This window comes from Castor canadensis, chromosome 3, assembly GCF_047511655.1.
Source record: "Castor canadensis chromosome 3, mCasCan1.hap1v2, whole genome shotgun sequence".
In the NCBI taxonomy this organism is placed as follows: Eukaryota; Metazoa; Chordata; class Mammalia; order Rodentia; family Castoridae; genus Castor; species Castor canadensis.
Genome location: NC_133388.1, coordinates 188,134,259 through 188,157,802, shown reverse-complemented (window position 1 = coordinate 188,157,802; position 23,544 = coordinate 188,134,259). Strand labels below are relative to the sequence as shown.

The 23,544-nt window shown below is 39.5% G+C and overlaps 1 protein-coding gene and 1 long non-coding RNA gene across 4 annotated transcripts in view; one reads left to right on the top strand and one right to left on the bottom strand.

Moving 5' to 3' along the window:
* Adcy8 (adenylate cyclase 8) overlaps positions 1–23,544 on the top strand; it is a 220,362-nt gene that overhangs the window by 158,210 nt on the left and 38,608 nt on the right. For 2 of the 3 annotated variants that reach the window (XM_074069234.1, XM_020154145.2), the window contains 4 exons: positions 4,193–4,293; positions 13,411–13,612; positions 15,671–15,760; positions 22,624–22,796. In XM_074069234.1, coding sequence (XP_073925335.1) covers positions 4,193–4,293; positions 13,411–13,612; positions 15,671–15,760; positions 22,624–22,796 — 566 coding nt within the window. The remainder of the gene's footprint in view (positions 1–4,192; positions 4,294–13,410; positions 13,613–15,670; positions 15,761–22,623; positions 22,797–23,544) is intronic. The other variant, XM_074069233.1, reaches the window with a different exon arrangement.
* LOC141421745 (uncharacterized) overlaps positions 1–23,544 on the bottom strand; it is a 38,294-nt gene that overhangs the window by 1,537 nt on the left and 13,213 nt on the right. The window contains exons 2-4 of the long non-coding RNA XR_012446448.1: positions 18,833–18,968; positions 12,052–12,102; positions 263–400 (exon numbers count right to left, since the gene is read on the bottom strand). This is a non-coding gene — a long non-coding RNA (uncharacterized lncRNA). The remainder of the gene's footprint in view (positions 1–262; positions 401–12,051; positions 12,103–18,832; positions 18,969–23,544) is intronic.

The following is a 23,544-nucleotide window of genomic DNA, read 5'->3' as shown; positions in this document are numbered from 1 at the left end:
GGCATATTTGTTTTGCATTGCACTGAACTGAGAATTAATTTATCAATCATGACAGTACAACACTGATGTTTCACTAAAATAATTCAGAGGGTACAAGGTGCTTCTAGAGATTATTCTTTTCCCAGAGCATGCTTCACTTCTTATTTTAGTCAAGATTTACACGAACCCCAATTTTAAACACATTCCTTTTCCCTGCATTGTATATCATATTACAGAACTATACCAAGAAACACTGTCATGTATGCTGTCAACATGGCCTTACCCTGATTGCAGCAAGATGGCAGCCAGCAGTGTAGCTAGTGAGATCTCCCACTCTGGAGTCCAACTCTAGGATTCCTCATTTACAATCTGTAGAGGTGTGTCTGAGTTGCTCTATTATTCTACTCCTCAGCTTTTTTGTCTACAAGATGGGAATACAATAAATTGGATTTCCTCTAAAATGTTGTGATAATTAAATGGAATCAACCATGTAAAGCATGTAGCACAACACTTACCTCATTTGAGGCATTACTCTTTATTATTCAAATTTATTACACTAGATATTGACATTTCACTGAATCAATCCAAACCCTTAAGATTGAAAAATAATAACATTCCAATTTCTAATTTAAGGTTGCAAGGGAAGTATTTATATTTTGTTCCAAGTAACTTGCCCTTTTAATTGGTATGAGTCTCAATTAAAGTTGACTTATACTCTGCCTCAGTCAATTCCTGACTTTAGACAGGGTCCAGTGGAATGAATGTGACTACAACCAACAGATGTGGTTCATTGTCTGAACTTTGACACCAACCAATTTACCATGGAAAACTCTTTCCCATCTCTGATCCTAAAGTTTATCAAAGAAAACAACAACAACAAAATTTTCCCAGCTCTCTTTCAGACCAAGTATCCAGTGGTCACTTCCAAGGACACCTTTCCTAAGTGTCCCAGGATAAGCAAAGAATTTCACCCAGTGCTGGAGAAAATTTTAGGTAGCAAGGAAACAAACAAGGATAGATATTTTCCCAAGTAAAAAGACCATAATTCCTTTAGAATAATCCTTTCTAATGTGGTATATCAGTCAGCAACACTTTTAAGGTTGCTACTGAGTGCAATGTACAATTGTGTACAGAGGAATATGAAACAACATTCTAGAATATAGCACCATGGTCCTTAAAGTAGTTCACATAGTAGTTGACTTTGTTATACAACAGCAAAAGTTAGCCATGAAACAAATTTAATTAATTATTTAATTGTAGGAAACACTTTTATAATGTTGTCTTGTGCAAGACACCCCTCTAAGCACTTTGCATATTAATTCATTTTAACAACCCTTATGAGATATTTCCTACTAGTATACCAGTTTTTTAGATAAGAAAACTTGGTAGCTTTGTCCAAGCTTGCATAGGTAATAAATTTTAAAACTGGGACTCAAACTCACTACTCAGTCTTGGTATCTTAGCATCCTGAGCCAATTAGGAATTTTCTTTTTATATATCTGCTCTCCTTTAATTTCAAAGTAACAGTGCACTCAATTCTGATACCCAGTATTCTGTGTGATTGACATCATTGCCTCCACAAATATTATGAGAGTGTTTTTGTACATAGCTGTAGTAGGCACTGGAATTCAAATGAGAAAATAATAAAATGTTTTAGCATTGAAAATCCTGTGAATTGTATTAATGTCCCCATTTATCATAGAAGAAAAGCAAGGTTCAAAGAAATTGACAGAGATGAAAGCTAAGTAAGTCTTCCTACTTGTTTCCACCAGCTTGCAATATGAAGAAAGTAAAAAGTACAATGAAACTTTAGTCTGAACAGGTGGGGATTATGAGATGTTTTAAGTCATCAATAAGAAACATTCAGGAAAGAAGTCATGGAGACTTGGGCTTGGAATATATAGGAAAAGACATTTCCCAGTGGGAAAAGGTTAGTAATAAAAAGGAATCCTATGCAAATGATTGAACCCTCAGGGTTAGGCACTGGGGGTGTTTCTGTTGAGGGTGTATAAAGTCTTAAGATGCCCTGCCCCAGCTTAGAGAAAAGAAACCCATATCCCACAAAGCAGAGAAGGTCACCTAGTGATAATCACCACACATTTGAGTAGACATCAGCAATGTAATTGAAAGGATCCCAGAATTGGAAAGGTGGTCATTCATTACAACTTCAACTCACTGTAATGATAGTGATGATGTGATTTATGATGAAGAAGGTGATGATTTTGATGACTATGATGATAAGAAGGAAGAGAAAGACTAAAACACTAAAATTATAAATACTGTTTTAAAAATCCCATTATCAGGCCAGGCATGGTGGCATATGCTTGTAATCACAACTACTTGGGAGGCAGAGACAGGAAGATCACAAGTTCAGTTCTAGCCCAGGCAAGTTAACAAGATGCTATCAAAAAAAAAAAAAACAAAACAAAATACAAACAAAAGGGCTGGGGGCTCAAGTGTTATTGTGCTTGCCTGACATGCTCAAGGTCCTGGGTTCTATCCCCCCCAAAAAAAATCCATATTATCAAATCTATATAACCAAGCTGGTTTGAAACTTATCAGCTAGCCATGTTGTGCAAAGTACAATTGTGTTCAACTCATTAAATAATATTTTAAATAATCAAATTTTGTGGAACTTGTTGTTAAAAGGAATTCAAATATTTACCATTATTTGAATTAATTATTTTGTGGCTAACTTGCTTATTTCCAAGCTGGCAGGTATGAGTCTCTATGATGATGTACAGATCTTTGGCAGAATTCCTGGTAACCGTTAATGACATGAACTCTCTATGGTTTTATCAGTGGTGAGGATGGCTTATAGTGATTCTTCAAGGCCATGTTTCTGCATCCCTCCAAATACCAAGCAAGTTGTCAGCCACTGGACAGAAACCTCAGTAGTAAGAGTAAAAAGGGCACGGTTTGCAAAAGCAATAAATGTAAAGTTTCTGAGTGCCACTGTGCTTCATTCAAGTCCAGGCCCCTCTCAAACTTAACCACTACACTGAGCAGGTAAGTTCCACTCTAAAACCTGGACCACACCCAGAAGTCAGCAAGAGAGTAAATGTCCCATAACTGCTATTGCAAACACCACACCAACAAATTAGACTAATTTTATTATTTCATTAATTTCATTGACCTGACTGAAACCTTGTCTTGGTACTGTGGACATTGAGCCTAAGAGATTGTGAGAGGGCTGTTTACCAGCCTCCTGGGTAAGGTAACTTGAAACTCAAATCAAGGCTTACAAGGTTCCAATGGCAGGATGAGCTGTCTCCAGCTCATCACAAAAATAAAATGATCTGTACTGTGTGATCTATAGAAAGCTGCTAGACCTCTGTAGCATTAAGGGAAAATGTGGCTTGATTTAGGCTAGTTCTAATGTCTTTTTCAGTTTTATAAAAACTTTCTTCTCTCTGAAAGTAGGTAATTCCTCAGCTTAGTGGCTCCAACATGGTTCATGAGACAGGCAGGAGTGAGACAAGTACACATTCAATGCTGACCTTCCAGAAGCTTTTAAAACTGGACAATGAAATTACTGAGTACTCTGAGTAATCAAAATAAAGTTACCACCATTCCCCAGGGCCACATCAAGCAGACAACAGAAGGGCATCAAGCATATTTGTCTATCCATCTTGGTGTCTCTTCTGCGAGACAAAGGGCTTAAATTAGGCTTACATGAGTGGAGACCTTGTAGGCTGCTTTCTATTCTAAGATTCTGTAAATTTATTTTTAACAGATCTTATTTTTAAAACAAAGGGAGGCAGAAAGACACACTGGTAAAACATTCCCCATATTTTTAAGCCTAATAAGAAACAGAGTGAGGACTTTAAAAAATGATTTAAGTTTACTCATGAAGAAAATCCATGCAGATTTGATTTGCTGCATATATGGCTGTGTGTTCTTCTATTTTATTAAAATGATGATAGGCCACAGGGAGGCAAAGAGTTAAATAAGCTCATGCAAAACCCCCTCCCACACTCTTTACTATGGAGGGAACTTTAACTCCTGAGTTCTCATTGGAAGGTTAGTTGGAAGGATAGAGATGGCGCTCTGTATTTTATGACAATATGGATCCCTCTTAATTTTTTTTAAAAGATTCAATTACCTTGTTCCTTCTTTCAGTTTCCCCAACACTAAATATTCCTAAAACTTAACTCTTCCAAAGTTTTACTCGGCTGCAAAGTAATCCATTCTCCTTTTTTTTTAATTACAGTATTCTCAGATGAGGGATGAAGTATTCAAGTCAAACTTGGTCTGTGCATTTATCGTTCTTCTATTTATCACGGCAATACAAAGTTTGCTTCCTTCTTCAAGGTAAATACAAAAGGACTAAATTATCAGGTGAATGTCTCTATGAAATGATGACTCCTCACCTGGAGCCAGACAGCTGACCTTTTCAAAGGATCAGAATTTAAAATGACTGGGTCCAGTATCCAAACCACATCGTTCAGCAATTCAATGTCTATTTTGATTGTCTCACTCTGCCTAATAACCTCATTACTCTGCCAAGGCAAGAATCTTTTTCCCAACCTTAATAAAAACAACCAAATTAAAATAGCTCCCTCCCTTATTGGACATTGCGATCATGAATGCAGAAAGTATGTAAGAGCCTCAATCACCACTTACTTGTTCATTTGTCCATGTGAATTATTCTTACATATGGCATGATAGCTTCCTAGGCCAGAGAAATTGACACTTTAATTATACTGCAAACACCTTTGTATGTGCCATATGCTTCCAAATATTCTATGTTTAATAACTCAAGAAATCCTCCTAGCAACCTATAAAGTAGGTTGTATGATTGCTCTCATAGAACTGAGGCTCACAGTAATGAAATATGTTGTCCAAGTTCTCAAAGTTGAAAACTGATACAGCCTGGATTCAAATCCAAGGAATCTAGCTCCAGAGATGTGGTTCCTAACAAGGGCATTGGCAGAAACCTTACAAGATGAGTCTTGTGCTGTTTACTCTTGGTTGTTGACCTGGTTGGATTGAGAGGTACATAGAAAAAATTGATGAAGTACATTTCTGGACGTATCCATGAGTGTGTTTCCAGAGATAATTGCATATGGATCAACTGTCTGAGTGGGGAAGACCTGCCCTGAATGTGGGCAGAATAACCAAATAGACAAGGAGACCATATGGAATAAAAAGGGAAGAAGAGGGCAATTCATGCTCCCACACACTCAACTCTTCTTGAGATGCATGGTTCTTTGCTGTTGTGACCTGTGGACACAGACTCCAGATTCTCCAGCCTTTAAATGTGAACTTGAACCAACACATCTCCAAGGGGCTTCCAGGCTTTCAGATTTGAACTGAGCCAACATCATTAGTCCCTCTTGTTCTCAGACTTTCATCTTCTTAGACGAAGCAGCTATTGTTTTCCACAACTCTCCAGGTGACCATTTGGGGACTATTCTGCCTCTGATGATGTGAACCAACCTAAAAAATCCCCTCTAATAATCATATTTCTCCTATTGGTTCTGTTCTTCTGGAGAGTCCTCTCTAATACAACCCTAGAACATCTTGTCCTATAAAAAAGAAAGGAAGCTACCAACCACTATTAGAGTCATGTCAAAAGGACTCAGAAGTCATGAAAGAATCTTCTAGTGTCCAAAGATGGAATAACTTGAGCATAGTATGAATAAATATTAAAGCATTTGAAATCCAGCAAGTATATCAAACTTCATGAATTTATTATATATTCTTTAAAATTGGTAATCTTTGAAGGATAATAGGGAACTGGTTCATGATTTTAGAAACAGATGCCAAAGTGAAAAACACTTTTTTCCTTTCCTGTATGAATTGTACTAAAAGATCAGCATCCACAATAGGAAAGAAGTAACATCATAAAAAATATTCCAGCTAGAAATTTTTAAGGAAATGATAGAATTAAAATATCACCATTTTCCAATCCCCAGTGGATTAATGGATCAAAGAATTGAGCATCAAAGAATAATAACAGCACAAAAAGGAGAGACTATCACAATCACACCTCCTGATGGAAGCACGTGATACTACCCATGGCCTTACTAAAGAGATGAAACCTAAGTCTAATCATACCTTTGAGTCCAGCTTCCAATTTATAGGAATTACAGAGGAGAGAAAATTATGTCTGAGAACCCAACAATAAAATCCAGACTGTGGCAAATGCTGCAGGTCAAAGGCACATAGTATTCAATAAATAAATTGTAAAGAAAATAAAAGACAGAATTTACAATCGATTTTTTAAGATTTAAAAGATAAATCAAATTTGACTTAAAAAACAAGTGAAACTAAACTAGGCTATCTTCTAATGGATTATAAAACTATAAAGAAATGGGAAGTGATTAATGGGGTTTGAAAAGAGGATTATAATTGTGACAGGGCACATATATGGGCTTTTGCTGCATCCCCAAGGATCTATTTAAGAAATTAGGTCCTGGCTTTTACAAAGGCATACACATTTTAACAACTAATCAAGATATACTTTTGTGTGAGTTTATTTATGCTTCATTTTACAACTTAAGAGAATTTCTTGATGAGAGGGAGGGAGGAAGAGAGAGAGAGAAAGAGAGAGGGCCTGTGTACCTCTGCCAAATTTGGAAAGCCTTCCACCAATAGCCATTGAATGCTTGAATTATGTGCCAGACTTGTTGTAGATATTAGGAGTATTTCTGAAAACAAAACATTAAAAAAAATAAGGGTCTCTCCTCCTGGTCCTTATAACCCAGTGGAATAAGAAAAAGAAATAATTTTAAAATTTATGTATATCTAGATATATATTCTATATATGTAGCTGCCTATATGCTGTGTACATAGACACATATTTAATATAGATATGATACACAAAGATTAGATCAGAGAAGGATACCGGAGAGCACTAGTAAAGAATGGGTTTCATGATTTCCCAAGAGCCTATGAGAATTAGAGTGTCAGAGTAGTGACTTGTGAGTGTTCGTGGGGTCTCTCTGGATTCTGCCAAACATCCTAGGTATCTCTCTTCACTTGTGTCAGTGGGATGTGGGAGCCAAGTAGGGCAAAGTCATACTTGTTGCATGTTCCTCCGGAATCTTACAGCACCTGCTATGCACCTGTCTGTGCTGGACAAGGGAGACACACTGCCAGGGCCCTAAATCCAGTGTAGGTAAAAGCAGCACAATTAGCTGAACAGCTATAACACAGGGTTGTGCCTACTGTGATAGGGAAAGTATAAAGTAGGATAGGCTATGTGGGTGGGTATGAGGCAGGCTTCCCAAAGGAGGTGACAATGACAGCCCAATCATCCTGAAGATGCTCACCAGTCATAAAAAGGACCGAAAAAGGCTGGAAATGATGTTCTGGATAAGAGCAGTGCATATGCTTTGTTAAGGAGTCATGGCAGGTCGGCAGCATTTTAATCAAAGAGGTGATGTAATTGGATTTGTGTTTAGAAGTCTCACACTGGACATAGACAATGGATAGGAGGAAGTGAGATCAGGAGTTAGGGAGACCAATTAAGAAGCAATTATAAAACTCCAGGCAAGAAAAAATAGGGGAAAAAGAGTGGTTATGGGTGGACAGAAGAGGAAGATTGATTAGATATTTAAGGCACACAGTTGAGTGTTCCCAGTGACTGACTGGATGAGGGAGGTGAGGTAGATGAAGGAGACCTGGATGACCCTGAGGATCTGGATTTGGCATGAGACAGAAAGGATCACTGTCCTTCAGGGCAAGTGAACATCACAATTCCAAGCCAACCTTTGAAAGTTCCCTTTGCAGGTGGTGCAACAAGGGGAGGTGATCCAGGCTTGACACCCTGATTCCTGGGTTCAAAGAGAAGAGACCTGACACCTCACCCAGCAGGTACATGGAAGGAGTCTCTGACTCTGGGTACCAACTACAGCCCATAACAGCAATACAGCCTGTGCTGAACCTCATCTGCTTAGCTACTTTGAAAACCTAACCATGAAGGAAACTGCAAAGATGAACTCTGACCAGACAATTCCCATTTTGTGGGAACTGAGTGATCCATTTGCCTGGATGCAACAAAAGCTTTCTTACTGTGTGCTGGTTTCCTCTTCAACTCATTTTGGTGCTGATTGATGCCTTGAGACTGAACAGATGGTGGGTGCCTTTCCCTTGCATTTCTTCTGTCATGGATTTTTTTAATAGATGAAGCAATCTCTACTCACATGACCACAGCTAATTCCCAGCCCTTGAGGCAAAACCTAATAGACCTTGGCAAAGGAGGAAAATGCAATTTCGGCTCTTCTTTTGTTTGTTTGTTTCCTCATGCTCACAAATGTCCCTCTCCCAGAGGGTAAAACTGAGGGAAAAAGCCAAAAACTACCTTAAAACATCTTTAGTGATTATAGAACAAAGTACCTGAATCTACATGCATGTGATGACAGTTGACAGAGAAGGAAAAGAGAAAGAATAGAAAGAGGGAAAAAGAAGGGCTAATAAGCAAAAGAGGAAGATAGGAAGCAAAGAAAGAAAGAGGCACTGGTCTGGTTACTATTGTGCATTTTGCTAGCTGTGTGTATGTATTTAACCTCTCAGAAGCTTCAGTTTCCTCATTGACAGTGGGAATAAAAATGCCCATTCCCCATAATTACAGTAGGAATTAAACCAACTATGCTCATCTTTAGCAAATTCTAGCTACCTCCTTCCCAAGCCAAATACTTTCATCTGTTGAAAGAGCTAAGAATATCTGCCTCTCAGAATTGCTACCAGGATCGAATGCACAATTGAACTCATAGGCTGTTTGCAGATTCTAAAGTGTCATACAAATGTCATCTTTGGTATGGTCTGAATCTCTGTTTCCCTTTGCACCACAAACTGCTATAGGCTTTTCACTGATCTTCACTGATCACTGCCTCTCCAGCAAATGTCAAATTGTAATATCAACCCAAAGACACACTGCAGAGAATAATTAGAACTTAATGTTTAGAAATGATTTGGATAGAGCTGTTTGCAAATCCCTCGTCATTCTTTATGAGACTCAATTTCAGAAATGAAAGGTTTCTTTGCCTCTTATGTGCACCAATAATGCAAAAGCAATTTTGGGACCCCTGGACACTGGAATAGCTCTATAATTAGATGAAATTTATAATCTGATGCTATAATGTTTATGTGTGAAGAAATAAATGAATGCTGAGGAGCTGCTGCAGAGACTTCCAGAGGAATTTTATGCTCAGTGCCAGTACCTTGCCTCAAAAACTTGTGTTGTAATTAATACTCTTCCCATAGATCTTTAAAATGCCTTTGGTGTCCCAAATGTCACTATGACTAGAAGAACTAGCATGTCTTTGATTCCTTATTATATTACTTTATCACTTTGTTTAACTTAGAGCTCCATTAAAAGGTAGATCTAAGCATCCCAGTATTATGGGTTTTTAAAAAATTATTCTCAAGTCAGGCCAAGTGGTTCATGCCTGTAATGTCAGCTACTTGGGAGGCAAAGATAGATCAGGAAGATCACAGTTGGAAGCCAGCCCAGCAGGGAAGAAGTTGGCAAGACCCCATCTCAACCAAGAAGCCTGAAGTGATGGGGTGGTGCAAGCTGTAGTCCCAGCTGTGCTGGCAGTACAGGCATGAGGGTCATGGCCCAAGGCCAGTGCCAAGCAAAAATGTGAAATACTATCAAAAAAAAAATAATATAAGGGCTGGAGGAAAAGCTCAAGTGGTAAAGTGCCTACCTAGCAAACATGAAGCCCTGAGTTCAACCCCCAGTTCCACCAAAATAAAAAATGTTGTTTAGAAATGTTAGTTACCTTCTCCAAGACTGACCTATGGATTCTGTTTTGGAGCTACAAATTCAAACATATAAGACTTTGGTCTTGCCACTGGACCACACTATCTTTTGCCTTTCTTTCCCTTTTTCAGCACACCCAAAAGGAAGTCATTTAGAATTGTGTTAGGGTTCAGGTAGGTTCTGGGTACAAATCCTCACAGCATACTCTAATGTCCCCCTCCTCCTGAAGAGCATATGTAAAAGCTCAATATGAAATGGGCAACAATGCATTAATTTATAGATTTCCAAACAAACACCTAAATGCCTATGCAGAACCACAGTGAAAAATAGAATACAGAAAGTAGCTAAGAGACCACATGGTTTCGATCCTGAATCTCTTGAATCTTTGCCTGCCCTGAGAGACCCATCTTCAAATTCCAGTTAGTGTCATCACTCAGATACTGAGAAACACAAGAACAAGACACACCCACCAGTGCCAAAGTTGAGAACATCATAGCTTTGGGGACGGGCTGCACATAGTTCACATTGCCCAGAGAGAAGAGAGAATCAAGAGCCACTTTTCACAGTTCTGTACATCCTGTAAGAGTGCCCACTTTATAGTTTGAAGTTCTGTTGAGCATCTTTCAAATTTTCCTTTCCCTGGTTTGCTTCTGCCTCACACTTGGAAACAAGACGTGCTTATTCTCTATGGTGGCGTCATGCTATTGAGACACACCACGCTTGGAATGGGCTCCTTCTCTCATGGGATTGCCTGACAAAGCAATCCACCTGGATTCTCCTTCATTGGCCTCCCTGGGTGACAGGAAGTAATGGAGTTTTGTCACAAAGTGTTTTTCTACCCTGTTGGAGGGGTGGGGGAGGTTTCATCTGCCTTGAGCCTCAGGGAACTCACTGTTGCACACACCTCCTGTTCTTATCTACAGTTCCCACAGAGATTTCTTGTCAAGGTGATCCCAAAAATTAAATCTGTGCAAGTATTTAAAACAAACCCTCCAACAACAATAGCTGAGGCTGTGGAAGGAGTCACCATCCATCCTTCCTCTTGATTGACCATTCAAAGGGAGTTGACATTATTGGTTATTCCCTCCTTGTAAACTTCTTACTCCCAGCTGTGATGATGTCAGCTTGTTCCCCTGCTTATCTGACCACATTTCCTGTTTCTCTTTTCTACTTTCTCTTCTGCCAGCCCGTTAGCATCCCCCACAGCTCCATCTGGAGTCTTCTTGTTTCTTGCTGTGCATACTCTCCTTGGGAAAATTCTTCCATTCCCAGATCTTCAATCATCACCTATTCACTCCAGTCCCAGAGTTCCACAAACTTCCATCTAACTGTCTGAACATCTATGTATCTCCAACCAGATGATATACAAATCATACTTTCCCTAAATCAAATTCGTCTACTTATCTCCTAAGCAGACTGTTTTCTTTTCCCGTACTTACCCAGTTAAAATGGTAAAAACGTGTGTCATCCTTAATGGTTCCTCTCTCAAGAATGCCCCTACACACACCTACAAAACACTTATTAAAACTGTCTACCCATCTTTCCCTGTACCTCCCAGTTATTAGTGCTATTGCCCTATGTCCCTCTCTTGTTAATTCCTGTCTCAACTATTTAAATCATTTTCTTTATTTTTGCCGGTTTGAACTCAGGACCTCACACTTGTTAGGCAGCCACTCTACCACTTGAGCCACTCTACCAGCTAAATCATTTACTAAACAATTTTCCTCTTCACTCCATCTTCTACCTTCACACAGCTGTCTTTCAAATGCATGAAAACGACCACGTGCTTTCTTGATTCATCGTCTTAACCACCTGCACCCTGCTTACAGCAGACAGCTCACTAGCACGGAGGCTATTGAACTCTTTCCTCGCCAGGCCCACCGCCTTACCACGTGGGTTATTGGAAAACCTTAAACCCTCCAGCCATTATAATTCTTCTGATGCTTTGATCATGCTCCCCACTCATTCCAACATAAAAAAAACCTTCTTTTCTGTATGCAAGAACTATTCCATATGTCACCTCCTTCATGAAGCCTCCCTTGTTTCTCATTCTTATTTTCCAAATGAAGACTATTCATAACTCTTTATGGATCACAGCATATTATATAACTGTCATTTTTATGTCCACTTTCCCCTCTGAATTCTGATCTTCCAGAAAATAGGTATGCTACGACTTTGAACCCAATACCCCAATCCCTACCTCTGTGCCTGAGAAGAGAACTTATTGAATGAATAAATATGATGAAACCACAGAAGCAAAAAAAAGATCACTGCAAACATGAGAAGTGTATCATTCACCAAAGTGATTAAAATAGCAGTGATACAGTTTAGTGGACTGTAGGTTGGATACTCACCAACTGAATGATCCATGATAAGTTGCTTTTCTGTAAGTCCTAACTCTTCATCTGGAAATAAAATCAAGAGTCCTATTAGGTATGTCCAGAGGAATGGAAGTTATATATTATATACAAGGTGCTGAGCATAACACCTAGCACCCAGAGCTCAACAAATTATATACATTAGTGTTACTAATTATAAATAAGAAAGTTCAAGAAAGAATATAATAAGAGATAGTGTTGTAAGAAGAAAATTGGTCCAACTTCAATCACTAAACACATATTTATTGGCAACCAAATATGGTTGGTGTATTTTTTACACATGTATGAACACAAAACATTGAAACCTGTTGAAGTCATTTTAAGAAGGGAAATGGGGAAGAAGGAGAACAGTAAGGAAATGAGCCAAACTGGGGTACATTATATATGTATATGGAAAGTCACACCAAAACCCTCTATATATCTAAATGAATAAAAACATTTTAAAAATAAATGGACTGTATTAAAGTGAGTTAGATAAACTTTAGTTTTTAGGAGAAGGGGAAGATAGAAATTCTCTGACCATTTCTATCAGATACCTTTTACTGCCTACACAGTTTTTTTCTGGCTGAATTAGAGATAGGAAAATCAGAGGTGCCATTGTAGAACATGATGGTTGGAGGCAGAATAGAGACCAAGGGATGAATTGCCCCCCCCCAAAAATCAACATGCATGGTGAGAAATTGGTGGAAAAGGAGAGGAAGCAATCAAGCACGCCTCCAGAGTCAGAGTTTTAGATTCTTACGTTTTTGGAAGCATTCTAACACCTGGTGGAGGTGTCCAACAGACAAAGACACCCATGGGGCAGAGTTTTGGTGAGAGCTTTAAGCTTGCAGCGTAAACTCAGAAGGGATGTTGATGCCTAGTCGATAATAACCTCCTCTCCATGAGTTGAATGACATATCATATATTCCATGTAAGCAACAGTAATCACCAACCCAACTGAGAAACTTGAAACTAATGCCAAGTCCAGTTCTTGGCATCAAAGTAGATGGAGATAGAAAGTTTCATAAAACCCATAAAATTCCAGAGTCTTTTGCCTTGGCAGCAGTTTCCCTCTGATAAAAATGAATGATAAAAGAAGAGGGCAAATGAGCAGAAACTACAAATCACGTCGAATACTTCATATTACTTGCAGACTTTCTCAATGGAGTGTTCTAGAGACGGTTGTAATAAATGTATGTATGTATCTTGCTAATGGCCCTTTTCTTGAACAAACAGAAGAGTTTCTGTGCACACAGGGTGGGGGAATGAGATCATGAAGATGAGCTGCCGGGCTATTCAGCAAGTGGGGATCAATGACTGGCCATGTGACCTCATGTTCTGTGTTTCCTACAGAGTGATGCCAATGACCATCCAGTTCTCCATCCTGATTATGCTACACTCAGCTCTGGTTCTCATCACCACAGCAGAGGATTATAAGTGTCTACCTCTCATCCTTCGGAAAACTTGCTGTTGGATTAATGAAACCTATTTGGCCCGGAACATCATCATTTTTGCATCCATCTTGATTAACTTCCTGGGTGCCATCCTAAATATTGTAAGTATCCCAAGCTTTCCAGCTCTCTGGTGACTCTATGCAGTTAGGAATTAAGAGTTTATTGGATCCAGCAGCTTCTTACATTGCCCTTTCTTGGCACCTTACCTCTATGTGCCTCTCCAGCCCCAAGCTTAGGGATAGAGAACAAAAATGTGGCTGCTGTCAGAACTGTGTTTTACTCTTGGAAAGGTGTCTTTTTCCAAGTAGAGGTAAAGTTATTTGCTCCAAATCCTCCAAAAAGCCCTTCAGTTTCTGAACTGTCAGTGGCCAATCAATTCTAACAAAAAATGAGTTACCATTTATTCATTAATCACAAGTATCTACCTGCTATGTGCCATGCACTAAAGGAGGAGCTTCGCATACTTTTTGTATTTAACCCTTACATAAGCCCCGTGAGGTAAGTCTCATTTATCCCCACTTTATGGCTGAGGAAACTGAGGCTCAGAGACATGAAATAACTTTCTAATAAGGTCTGTCTGACTCCATGACCCATGCTTATTCTAATATGCTAAATTGTTTCTCTGGGACTGGGGAGGGGGTAGATGGGATGGAGAAAATATAAATGAAATAGCTGCCATTTATTGAGCACCCACTATGTGCAACAGGTAGGTATTATTGTCCCCATTTGATGGATGAAGAAACTGCATTTCAGGAAGGTTGACTATCCTGCTATGATTTTCTAATGGTTTATATTTGATGTGATGCATAGAACTCAGAAGAAATTCCAACTGCCATAATATTCATCACTGTTTTTAATTTTGTGATCCACATTTTAATGATGTCATTTTCTTTCTATATCTGTACCATGGTAGCACTAGGTATTGTCTGTGTGTATGAAAACAATTTTTGTTGTCTATGACCCAGGAAGCTAAGTTTTAGAGGTGTTCAAGCTGATTCCAGCTCTGAAATTTGGCCTGTTGAGACAACCTAGTTGAGGCGTTGTCTTGAGGCTGAAACCATCATTGCACCCAGTGGGCTGTGAAGGAATGTCCCTGAGCATTCAGTGGCCAAAGCTTTAGATGCCCACAGTTATTGGTCTATGACTTGGAGGCTTAGACTGGCTGCAATTCACTGTCCAAATTGGTACCCTAAATACCTTGCTCATGTTCTGTGGTTGCCCTTGTAGTGAAGGACCAAAGGAAAAGGAAAAGAGTAATCTACAGAAGCTCACCATCTCAAGAATATTTTACACATCATAGCAATTGCAATGGAAAGATGTGAGAACTCTGGTCACAAGGCTATGCAGTGTTGGCTAAGATCTCAAGCTTGATGACGAGGCAGATGTTTTGGGAATACATGGTGTGAAAAGAAGTACAATGGCTCTAGGTCAAGGTGACTGCACTGCAGTGGTAAGGCAGGAAGATCAGAGGCTGTGGAGTCAGATAGTCCTGTGTTCAAATCTCAGTTCCAGCAGTCACCAGCTCCATGATTCTGGACAAGTTACTTTACTTCTCAGAGTTTCATATTTTTCAGTTATAAAAGTGGGGATAAAAATAGTAGCTACATCCCAAGGTGGTTGTGAGGTTTTCTGTGCAAAGTGTCTGGCACAGAGGAGGTATTCAGCCAATGATAGTCATTTTTTTTTTCTGAGTACCAAAGAATTGTCCAGCAGCAACATCTGTCCTAAGAAATGCCCATCACCCTGATGCTAAGAGTCTTTCTGGAAAATGTGCCCCATTTCTGTCCCCCAAATCCTCCTGTCTGTTGATCTGGAGACAGGCTGTGAGCTCACCCCAGACCTCTTCTCCTGTCATCCAGCTCTCTCTTCCGAGCCCCACAAGCATAGTCCAGTAACCCTAAGTGATGGGGTCAACAGAGCAGTCTTAACTCAGTTTCATGACTGGCTTACAAAAGCCTTTTCTGAGCCAGCATTTGTTTAAATAAAAGAAGTGATCAAAGTTAGTACCTCCATTCTGCGGTTGAGCCCCCTAGGGACTGTCTACCCCAGGCTTCCCAGAAGCCCTACAGCTGACAGCTCCATTCCCAACACTGACACTGACTTTGTTGTTCCTGTGTCTTTTTGTTTTTTGTTGTTGTTCTTTTTTTTTTAATCCGCAGCTGTGGTGTGATTTTGACAAGTCGATACCCTTGAAGAACCTGACTTTCAATTCCTCAGCTGTGTTTACAGATATCTGCTCCTACCCAGAGGTATTTATTTATAAGCTCCCCTTGGTGAGAGTTGAACATAAACATCTCCACCAGCCCAATGCACAGAACTGGCTGTAGAGCCATTTTCTTTCTTCTTCCTCTTCCTCCTTCCTTCTTCTTACCTTTTTCTGTCTTTCCTTCTTCCCTTGCATCTTCTGCTTCCCCATACTCTTTCTTCATCTGTGCTCTGCCTGTTTCCCGTCTCTACCCTTTCCCTCTTGCTCTCTTCCTTCTTCCTCCTCCTTTTCTGCTTTCTTCACCTTTTCCTCTATCCATTTATCTCTTCCTCCCCTACTCATTTCCCCCTAGCTTGCCTGTAAAATCCTGTAGCAGATTGTGAAAGGGTTTCTATTATCAGGCAAACTTAAAGATCTAACAGTGTTTGCTGTACTTAAGAAATGAAAGAAGAAAGGAAAAGGAAAGGGAAGTAGAGGAGAGGAAAGAAGAAAAGAGGAGAGGAGAGGAAAAGAAAGAGGAAATAAAAGGAGAAGAAACACATAAAGCCAGAGAACTACAACTATACTTTAAATCAAAGTGATAGAAAGATCACCCAGAACACCACTTGGTCAGGAGACATCCCAACAGGATACCCATGATTGTTGGACTCTCTCTTGGCTCAAGAGCCACTGATCTATTTCTGGGCATTGAGGTCTGTTAGTCCAAATTCCACATATTGGGTAGAATTTCTGAATCAGGAAGAGCAGCTGATAGAACCCACCAGACTCCAACCAACTCCATGTCCTAAGGACTCTAGATAGACTTGTTCTCTAAAAAGCTGCCACACTCAGAAAGTCCTCCAACATGTGAGGAGAGAAAAGGCTCTGCAATCTCTCCTAGGCTGAGAATTGGTGTGAACAGCATTTTGAAAAGAAGAGCAAGCTTCATCTCCCTTCACCTATGTGCATAGAGCACCTACTTAAAGTGGAGTACATCATTAAATCCTCTAGATGTACGGAGTAGAGACTACATTTTATCACCATATTACAAATAATGAAACTAGGGCTCAGAAAGTAACCTGCTTATTGCCCTTAGCTGCACTCCTGCCTGACTTCCTTTCTTCCTCACTTCCTTCTGTCCTTCCTTCTCTTTCTGAGTTATCGTGGCTTAGTACTGTAATTCAAACCATATCTACATTACTCTTGATCCCAGGAGAAACTACAGTCTTCCTAGGGAAATGCAGGGCCAGATGACATAGACCACATTCCCTGGGACACCTTTCCCTATTTAGAGGACTCTGTGGGATGCTAACTTCCTGAGAACTTCTTGGTTTGGAGGGCATGGGGAGTGTCCCAACTTTAGGAAAAAGTAAGGAAGCCCAGACTTGGATATTCAGAGAGAGGTAAAATAGATTTCACTTTCAACCAAGACAGTTATTTCTCTCTCAGAACCTTAGTATTCTCATCTGCAAAATAGGAAAATGAATACCTGTTGTGGAGCTCATGCTGTCTACCTAGATGAGTTGGCAAATGCTTAGTCCCTAACATGCATCTGACATGAAGTAGATGTTCATGAATATCGGTCTATGTCCCCATGTCATTGTAAATCAACACTCTATACCCTTGAGCTTCCAATCTCAGGACCATAGCACTCATGGATTTGCCAGTCTAAGAAGGTGGTAGGTAAACTTTTTGATGACATACCTTTGTTTCTGTGCCTCTGTCCTTATTAATAAAAAGGATAAAAGTAGTGACTTCTTCATTAAGTGGCTGTAAGGATTAGGTGAATTAATCCACGTAAAGTATTTAGGTTCACACTTGGCACAAAGTGCATGCTCATTAAGTGTCAGCCATGATTCATTTGTTATTTCTAGTAGAAAATATTCTGAGCATATTCTCTCAATAAATAACATATTTACTATTTTCTTCCATAACCAGAGCATCATCTTGCTCATGGGTCAGTAAACTATGGCTATGGAATAAATTTACCAGCTATTACAAACACCTAATTTGACTGACCATTGCCAGTCCTGTATGCATAACTGTTTTTCTATCCTTAGGCATTTGTCTGCCAAACTAGAAGGAATTAGACATTCACACATAAGAAGGCTTACTCAACCCCCAGCAACAAAAGTGTGTGTGTCCCCAAGCAAATCACCTGACACCTCTGAGCCTTGGGCTCCTCAGCTGTATACCTGATGTTTTTACCCCACCCCACAAGAAACCATGCCCCATTCAATAGCACACTATCAAATTGGATGAAGTGATATAAACATGAGGCTGTTATAATATGTTCTACAAAGAATAATTTAGCTCTGAATTAGAAGAGTGAAAATGCAGAAATGAATAAAGAAAGCCACACCCCAATTATGATTTGAGAAACAATCTAGAGGAGGGCAAAGACATGCGTCACTTTATAAAACGAACACAGATTGCACTCAAGAACCGAGTGTCATAATCTCCAACACCTGGATGTGCGTCTCAGGATGCTCAGTGGGAAGACCCTCACTTCAGAATCATGCCCCATTTGTATGTGATCTGGCACATGTGAACATCAGCTCACTGTGTTTGTAAGAGCAGTCAGAGTTACTGTGTTCACAAAATTTCCCTGACAACCGGTTTCTCAAAAAAACCTGTGTCATACACCCTGGCACTTTCTTTCTCCTTTTACCCCCTGGGCAGGTCCTGCCCAGCCTTCAAGCCTCTCTCCTTTAGCTGATCCAACTCCTTCACCTCTCTCTTTCCAGCTGTCTCACATACCCTGATGGCATCATTAGTGCTCATACTCTGTTCTTTCTGTAGTTGATTTATCTAGCTAGAACATTCTTCCCATCCTTGCAAATGTATAAATTTCCTTAACAAAAAGAATATATTACTGTATAGTTATTCAAAATTAACCAAAGGTCCAGCTAAGGACAAAGTCTACCATCTACTTAACAATTGTTTAAAGAGAAAGAAAGTATCTTTCCAATGGAGTAACATGGAAAGATTTGCCTTTCCACCTGAACAATGGAAAAACCAGCAAAATTAATATATTACACAATAGTTTTCAAGACATTGGACATTAGGCAATAAAGGACAGTAATCCCTAAAAACAGACAGGAAGCAAATAAAGTGAGCCCTGTGGCTGCCTTACCTTTGTTATTGCTTTGAAGAGGTTTCAGACTGCAGCTCAGGGAGAGGAGCCCAAATACAAGCCAATGAACTCCTAATTTAGGAACAATCAGCTGAGAGTTCTGGAAGACCAAGGTGACTAGACTTTGCAGAACACGCTACCGGAGAGGAAAGTATTACATTGAAACTCAGAGACAAGCAGAGTGCAATCAGTGCAAACACGAGCAAACTAACTGATTCTAGAAAAAGAACCATCAGAAAGGACCGGTGACTGGAACCCACACAGGGCTTGGAACAGTGTTTGTTCCCATCAGTCAGACTGAGAAACATCATAATTCATGACATACTTGATTGTCTCAGTAATGTGAAATAATTACTTCTAGATTATATGCTGTTTTGGTTCTTCCTTAAAAATTATAAATTTTAAGACCCAAAAATATCATGCCATTTCCATGGAATTTAGTTAGTTCCCAGAAGAAATTTCAAAAATATTTAAATGAATATTAAAAATCTAGGATTTGGCAAGGTAAAGTTACTCTATCTGACATCTAATCAAACATTACCAGACATTGAAATATGATTGACACTGGGAGGGAGAATCAATTAATAAACTGACCCTGCATGTGATAATTAGCAAACATGGACAATAAAATAATTATTATAACCATTCCAGAAATTTAAAACTTAAGAGAGATGGGAGATAGATAGATAGATAGATAGATATAGATGGTCCACATGGAATATCCAGTGGTGAAATGGTGATGTGAGAGATGAAAACTACTGGGAAGAAATTACTAGAAGATTAAACATTAGCGACAAAAAGTAATGAAACCAATAACATAGCAATAGAAGCATCCAAAATAATAAAGTAGAAAATCAAAACAAGAATTAAAATTAAAACAGCATCAAGGACAATATCAAGCAACACAATATATGCACAATTGGAGCCCCCAAAGAAGAGAAGAGAAAGAAGTCAACAAAAACTATTTGAAGAACTCAAGCCCAAATTTTTCCAAATCTGATGAAAATTATAAATGTACAGAGCCAGATACCTCAAAAACCCCAAGCACAGAAACATCACACACATACACACACACACTTATACACACACATCACATCATCAAATTGCTTAAAACTAATAATAAACACAAAAACTTAAAAGAAAGTTGAGCAGAGGAAAATATATTCCATAAAGAAAAAGGTAAAACTCACAGCAGATTTTTTTTAAAGGTAACCATGGAAACCAGAATTTAGAATAAACCAAAGCATTGCAAAATCATACCAGAATAAAAAATGTTCTGTTCCTAAGACCATCCAGTCAATAGCTTGGCAAGTCAGACCAGTGTTCTTCACTCACACCCCAATGACCCAAGGATTATGACCCCTCATTCCTTGAACATGCGATGAACCCAGGCTCAGGCTCAAGGAGAAACAGAGGAGCTTTGTCTTTGGCCTGTGCACCCTTAACTGTGCTGCATCCACCAAGATCTGCAGGTGCCAGGAATCAGGTTGTATGAGTCAATCAATGTTCAGACTGCTTCTTTGAACAATAGTGACCTTTGATTGCTTGTCTGACTTTTTTCTTCTTGCTGTGAGAGTTCACGGTACCATGGGATCAGGGAAGCAACCAAATGGTCACAGAGAGTCCACTTTGCATGACTTGTGTAGGCAGATGCTCAATTCCTTTTCCATTTATCATTGTAAAATTCCTCTTCTCCCTCCTCTTCCAAGAGGAAAATTCACACATATTCCCATGGTAATTCATGGCACATTATGACAATGTTCTAAATCAATATTGTGCCCTGTCTGGCACAATTTTGGTGCATAGTAGATCCTCAGTTAACAACTGTGTATTAACAAATGCATGGTTTAGTGTGCAAAATGCTCATGTAGACAGAATCAGATATTGCTCCCCTTACCACGTTGTCAAGTCAAGGAATTTCAATTTTTTTTCGGACTTAGAAGAAATTGCTTCATTTGTGATTTCCCAGACCAGTATATTGTCTGAGAAAAAAAGCCTTAAGTATTCAGAAGCAGAAAAGTGCTCTATGTGCTTCTCTTCTTCTGCAGAATGGATATAAGAAGGGCTGAGTATGGTGGTTCTTGCCTGTGATCCCAGCTACTCAGGAGGTGGAGTTTGAGAGGATTTCAGTTCAAGGCCAACCTGGGCAAAAAGTTAGCAAGTCACCACCTCAACAGATAAGCTGGATGCAGTGGTGCTTAATTGAAACCCCAGCTATATTGGAGGCATAAGTAGAAGGATTACAATTACAGTCTAGGTTGGTCTCTAGCCAAAACCATGAGGACATACCCTTCTCCACAAAAAAATAAAAACAAAAAAGGGCTGAGAGTATAGTTCAAGAAGTAGAGAACCTGTCTAGCGAGTCTGAAGTCCTGAGTTCAAATCCTGGTACCACCACAAAAAGGAGGGGAAGGCATAAGACTAGTGCCTATCCTTGCGTTATTTTAAGAATCAAATGAAGTAAAGCATATGAAGTCATTCATAGAGTACTTTGCAGAGGCTATATGCCCAATAAATTTTAGCTGGAATGATTATATCTACCCTCTACCCACTTACCCTTGAAGCACAAATGGTGCTTGAGTCAGTGGGACTCAAGAAGTCATAAGCAAGTCTTCAACAATGAGTCACTTAGTGATTATCAAGACCAGCATTCCACATTTACATGAACTGGTTGTATGCAGGTGACCTAAGTACCATTTTCTAACTTCAATATCTTCAACAATTTCCTTAAACTCTATACACCTCAGTTTCTTAATCTGTAAGATGGGGTTATGATTCCCATCTTGACCAGTTATTTTGAATACCACAGGAGAAAATGTGTATAGAGGTATTGAAATCAAAGGATCGCCACAAAGTGGCCTTTGATAATGTGTTTTATTCTTTTTTTCCATTGGACAATCACAACCTGAACCCATCACCAAGAATGATATATTGTGATTCTTCTGTAAGTGAAATAGGTGGAGGAGCATCACAAAGAATGCTGGGATCTATCTAGGCAGACTGACACTGGAAGGCTACTCCAGTATTCCAGCTCTTGAATGATTTCAAATTTGCAATCTGAACAGTTTCTTCAGACATAGGGTGACAGGTGTCGTGCCAGTATCTGCAGGATGCTGTGGAGGAATGTGGCAGGATTCAGAAGCACTGGAGGTGACCCAAAAGGTTTCTCAGGAAGAGACACTTGAGTCAACCTTTGTTGTTGAGTAAGGCATAGTTGAATGGAAGAGAGTTGAGTAACAGAGCACTAAGGATGGAAGAATAGTCTAGAAAGCAAAAAAAGATCTAATGTACCAATTTGAGGAAGTGAAGAGCAATGAAAGGATTTCAAGTAAGGAGAGACAGGGTCAAGCTTGTGTTTTAGAAAAACTGGGTACAGAATGACCATATGTATTGGGTCAGGATTGGAGCCTAACATCAGGCTCAGCTGCCAAAAAAATTTTCCAGAGTAGTCCCTGATAACTGAAACAAAGCAGGTAGAAGGAAGAAGCTGGCTGGATGCAAAATCTGGTACAGAAGTAGGACCTGTAGAGTTAGGGTGACCTGACTGTGCAATACGATGAGACTGAGGTTTCTGCCTTGGGGAATAATGTTAATGGCGATGCCATTCACAGCATTAAGAGGCATGGGTTTGAGGGTAGGAAAATGAAGAGTGAATTCCATGTAGCCCTAATACCTTCAAGGGGAAATGCTCAGCAAAAACCTGTACAAGGAGACCTGTCAGCACCCACGGCTAGGAGAGGGAGCTTCTGAGGTTCCTGTGGAAACTGACCATCAGCTTTCTCTGTTTTCAGTACTTTGTCTTCACGGGGGTGCTGGCCATGGTGACCTGTGCAGTTTTCCTCCGACTGAACTCTGTCCTGAAGCTGGCTGTGCTGCTGATTATGATTGCCATCTATGCTCTTCTGACAGAGACCATCTATGCAGGCCTCTTTCTGCGTTATGACAACCTGAGCCACAGTGGAGAGTAAGTGTCCACTGCTGCATGTTGAAAAAGTGCTCAACTTTCATGGAAAATGAACCACTGGGGAAATAATTGAGGAAGAGTTATTAAAGCTTGGGGATTGATTTGATATTGACTTAAATCCCAACTTGGGCCTTCTCTAGCTTACAAGTCTAGGCACAATCCTTCCTTTTTTAGTTGTCATTTATGTGAATTTTAAGTAGGTTGATTATTTAAAATCTAAATAGATTCCTCCAAACCTAATAATTTAAGATTTCTTCAATGTTGATAGTTCTAAAACTTGTAGAATCTAATTTTAATCAAATTATAGCAATATTAATGATAGCCACTGTGGATTGAACACTTATGCCTCCTGCTTTGCTATTTTTGAATTTGTTATTATAGATAGATAGATAGATAGATAGATAGATAGATAGATAGATATAGATATAGATATAGATAGATATATAAACACTACTACAAAAAGTAGTGTTTTTGCCTAGATAACCCTAGAGTAAAGGGCCCTAGGCAAAGCTTAAGTTCTAATGCAACCCCAGGGCAGTGAAAGTGAGAAAAAAAGAAAGTGGGGAAGAAAAGAATGGGAGAAAAATGCAAACTCATACCTTGAAGAGCCACTCAGTAAGTCAATTGAAGTGTCTCTGGATAAGTTTTAAGGTGGGGGGGGGAATGTGTCAGAGCAGAGGAAGGCAGAAGAAAGTGTCTTGTGGTTCTGTCCCTCTCCTTTTCCCACTGGTCACAGTTCAGTCTCTGG